Raw genomic sequence first — 4,392 nt, forward strand, 5'->3', positions numbered from 1 at the left:
TAGGCTGGGCGGCGAGGGCGCCATACCAAAGAGGCTAACAGGCGACTCCGACGTTACCTATTCGATTTTTTCATGCGTGTGCATCTGTTTGCCTTTTCAGATCATTTGTTTGTTTGTTTTTTTTTTTCAATTCTCGTCTTTGTTTACTTTACTTAGGTTTATAGTTTAAAGTTTAAACAAACACTTTAACTTTCAGAAGCCAAATTTGCTAAAATAACTAAACAATTTAACTAATAACATGGGCTTAACTTTTTAATTTGTTTAGTTGTGTGTTTAAATATTTATGTTGTTTCATACTTATCTCGGATCGTTTAATATCATATAGTATAACTAACAATAGCGTTATAAGACTTTGGACTCATTTCATCTTTAACGGATGACCCATCACAAACTGAAGTGTATCGCCTAATGGTTTTTGTAATATGCCCATCCCAATATCAACTTACATTAAAAAATTAATTACTAATTTATGGTCATACTATCATTGTATTTATTTTTACTCTAAACAAAATAAATATTTTTAGCATAAGAAGACGAATCTAACTATCCAATGTAAAATAAAAATTTTAGTTACTAATATCCAAGGTAAAAAACTCAATCCAAGGCCTTTGGATAATGATGGGAGATTTTAATGACGTACGGGAGGTGTCGGAAAGGTTAATTTCGGAATTCGTTGAATCAAATGCCGAGGCATTTAGCCACTTTATTTTATCGGCCGGGCTACATGAATATAATATGGGGGGTGGGCGGTTTACGTATATTTCGGACAAAGGTGACAAACTGAGTAAATCAGGTTTTAGTATGCTTGGGGTTCATGGAGAGATGGCCAACCGCCTCTTTATTAGCTCTGGATTGGGAGGTGTCGGACCACCGCCCTCTCGTTTTGAACACGGTCCCTTCGGACTTTGGGCATATCCCATTCAAATGCTACAATTCATGGTTCAGATGTGTAACTCATTCCACTTTTCTGGTCCGGAGGATTTGGCACTTGCAATTAAATTAAGATGGTTGAAAAAAAAGATCAAAACCTGGATTAAAGAGGATAAAAGTAGAACGGAAGGCGAGTATTGGGCGAATAAGAAACGGGTCGCCGACTTCGACAAGTTGGCTCAAGATAGGCTCTTGGTGGAGGAAGAGCTGAATGATAGGGCTGAATGCAAACAGGCGGTGGCGGAGTATGAAAGGCTGAAACATATGGATATTCGCCAAAAGTCGACGATTAGGTGGGCTCTCGAGGGAGATCAAAACTCAGCGTTTTATCATGGGATCATTAATTCGAACATAAGCAATAATAGAGTTAATGGTCTGATGGTTGACGGCTCTTGGATAACTAATCCGGTGGCAATTAAGGAGTGCTTTTATGATTTTTTAAGCTGCTCAGTTCTCTGAACCGATGCCTAGGAGGCCTGAATTAGCGTGTCCGAATCTGGTCACACTTACTGAGGCCGAGGCTAGTACTCTGGTGACTCCGTTCTCCCTAGTTGAAATAAAAACGACAATTTGGGATTGTGTTGGGGATCGCGCCCGGGCCCCGATGGGTTTAACTTCAAATTTATAAAGAGGTGCTGGGAGGGCTTAAAAAATGATTTCCTTGGTCTTTTCAACAGGTTTTATTTGGAGGGTAATTTGAACAAGTGTTGCACTTCTTCTTTTATCGCTCTAATTCCTAAGATAAAAGACCCGTTATCACCTTCACACTTTAGACCGATTAGCTTAATTGGTGTAATCAATAAAGTTATCTCTAAAGTCTTGGTGAATCGCCTAAAAACCGTTATGGCGAAGCTTATTTCCGAAGAGTAAACGGCTTTCTTGGCGGGGAGGAGTATCATGGACGGATCTCTTATTTTAAATGAAGTGGTGGGGTGGATGAAAAAGGCGAAAAAAACGGGTATGATTTTTAAAGTTGATATTCATAAGGCGTATGACTCGGTAAATTTGGCTTTTCTAAACTCTGTCATGGCCCAAATGAATTTCCCAGATAGATGGCGGGGTTGGGTTATGGCGACCCTTTATACGGCCAAAGGTTCGGTCTTAGTTAATGGCTCACCAACTAGAGAGTTTGAATGCACCCGTGGCCTCCGTCAAGGAGATCCCCTATATCCTTTTCTTTTCGTGATCGCCATGGAGGCTCTTACGGGTATCATGAAAAAAGCCGTCTCGGGTGGTATTTTCCATGGGATTCTATCACACCCGATATTTCCACGTATTACCGGTGGGCCAGGTGGGGAGTATCGTGACGTAGTTGATGTCATCATAGACAATTTATCACAGTTTAAAACACAGCGGAAGTCGAAAGATAAAATATTACAAACTGAATAGAAGTAATATCAATTATTACAAAACGGTTGTAAGAGATCCACAAACGGATCAGAAGTATAAAAAGAAACATTGTTCAACAGATCTTAAGTGATAAGGCTTGCAAGACTCTTATATATTCACTCAGGTGTAGCCAGCCGATTTCGCCTAGTACATGCACTTTAGCCTTTTGGAAAATACGTCAGTTTACACTGGTAAATACAATTAACCGACTCATTTTGAAAACGTTTAAAAAAATTCATTTAAATGCACATGGCACAAAACATCTTTTATAACTTGATATAATTATTTTTATATAAACTTGTAAAATAATTACATGTTCGTTATACGTTCAGTAGCCCGGGCTGAATACCGGGTTAAAGATTAATAGACACACCACATAATATATCCCATGGCGAGTTATTCTCGAACATGCGGTTATATTATTTTTACATACGCACTGGCAGGTGTATGCCTACACCCCGTGCTTAAGTCGTGGCCATTTCAATGAATGAGCTGAGGATATCCAGAACATGGTCATTAACCCCCCAAAGGCTTAAAACAAACATAACAATTTAAACGGGTCATCTCAATAAATTAACCTCCATATGATTAAAAATTCAATGCCCAACCAAGCGGTATTCTATATACCGTACCCCAAGCCCGTATAAGGGAAAATAAGTTAAAAGTATTTACCTGAGCAAGTAGATATCTCAATCAGCGAGTGCAAGTATCTTTTACTGGTCTCCTAATCTGGAACGAAGGTTTTAATAACCTATTAGATTCATTAAGCATAAACTTAGACCGGTTAGTTTTAAAGGAAGATATACGGTTCAAAACGTACGATTAAGCAAAGACCGGATTAGAATGTGGTTTAGACCCGACAAGTTTGTATACTTGTATAATATGGGTAAACTAAACACATTCTGGATTTTGAGATAAAAATGATAAGGTTTGACACGTTTCGGCTAATTTATGCAAACTAGTTACATAAACTGCATCGAATGCGAAAAATGCGTAACGGGTAACCAAATAAGTCATGAACAGGTTTCCTAAGTTAATATGCCTTAAATATGTTGTGATATCAGTAGGATACCTTCCATTATGCCCAAAAATGGATTTAAACTCAAATTATGCCCCGTAGGGGTATTTTGGTCATTTTAAAGCTTATAAAAGAGTTTAAATATTAATCTGAGTTTCAGTTCTGATATAATCAGTAAAATATGTATTTTTTATAAGTCATAACAGTAGGTATTGCATATATGTGAAATTTATCTTTTATAACCAAACTATGCACCGTAGGGGCATTTTGGTAATTTCACATAAGCTTTAAAGGTCAAAATTAGAATTCTGAATTTAAAACTTTGGCTCACTGTTTAATTACATAAATTAACTTAAAACATCAGTGGGTAATGAGTTTTAGGTGCCAAAAATAGTTTTAACTCATACTATGCGCTTAAAACGCGTAAAAGTCGGGTTTAAGCGATTTTCGGGTTAAAATAGGAAATCTGAGTTTTTGATCAGTTTATAAGGTTCAAAATATTTTATTTATCATATAAAATCAGTAGCAAAAAGTTTGGTATCAAAATATTATGTAAAACTCATTTTATTCAAGAAAAGGGTATAACCGACAATTGCCAAATTGAAGCAAGAACCCTATGTTATGTTCAGCTTAAAAATAAATAAAAATCTTCAAAAATCCCAAAATATTGTATTACATCGGTGGGTAAAAATTTTGGTGTCAAAATTTGGGTTTAGATAGGCTTTATGCTAATTATGACGTTTAATTAATAAAAAGCTTCTTAATTACAATATTGAGCATAACTCCTAATCTAAACCTCAAACTGATGTCAAATTTTTAGGACATGTTTATAATTTAGTAACAAAGGTTTTTGTACTCTCACATTTTCAGAAATCTCGTTTTAAGGTCAAAAGGGCATAATGGTCAACATTTAGGCATATAACGGAAACATGCAAATGAATCGGATAACTAAGGAACCAAGTTGTATAACCTCAGAGGGTTACACTATCCTATAACCTAGTCCTAATAGAGCTCTAAGGCATTTCTAAAACAATTTAAATCGGGTCAGAACTGAA

The 4,392-nt window shown here is 36.5% G+C and overlaps 1 protein-coding gene across 1 annotated transcript; it reads left to right on the top strand.

Moving 5' to 3' along the window:
* The first annotated feature begins 618 nt into the window (after window positions 1-618).
* LOC110932317 lies at window positions 619-1,389 on the top strand. Its single transcript, XM_022175661.1, has one exon. It carries the CDS (start codon window positions 619-621, stop codon window positions 1,387-1,389), a length of 771 nt encoding a protein of 256 aa, XP_022031353.1.
* Window positions 1,390-4,392: the final 3,003 nt, after the last annotated feature.

The sequence above is a fragment of the Helianthus annuus genome, chromosome 3, assembly GCF_002127325.2.
Source record: "Helianthus annuus cultivar XRQ/B chromosome 3, HanXRQr2.0-SUNRISE, whole genome shotgun sequence".
NCBI lineage: Eukaryota > Viridiplantae > Streptophyta > Magnoliopsida > Asterales > Asteraceae > Helianthus > Helianthus annuus.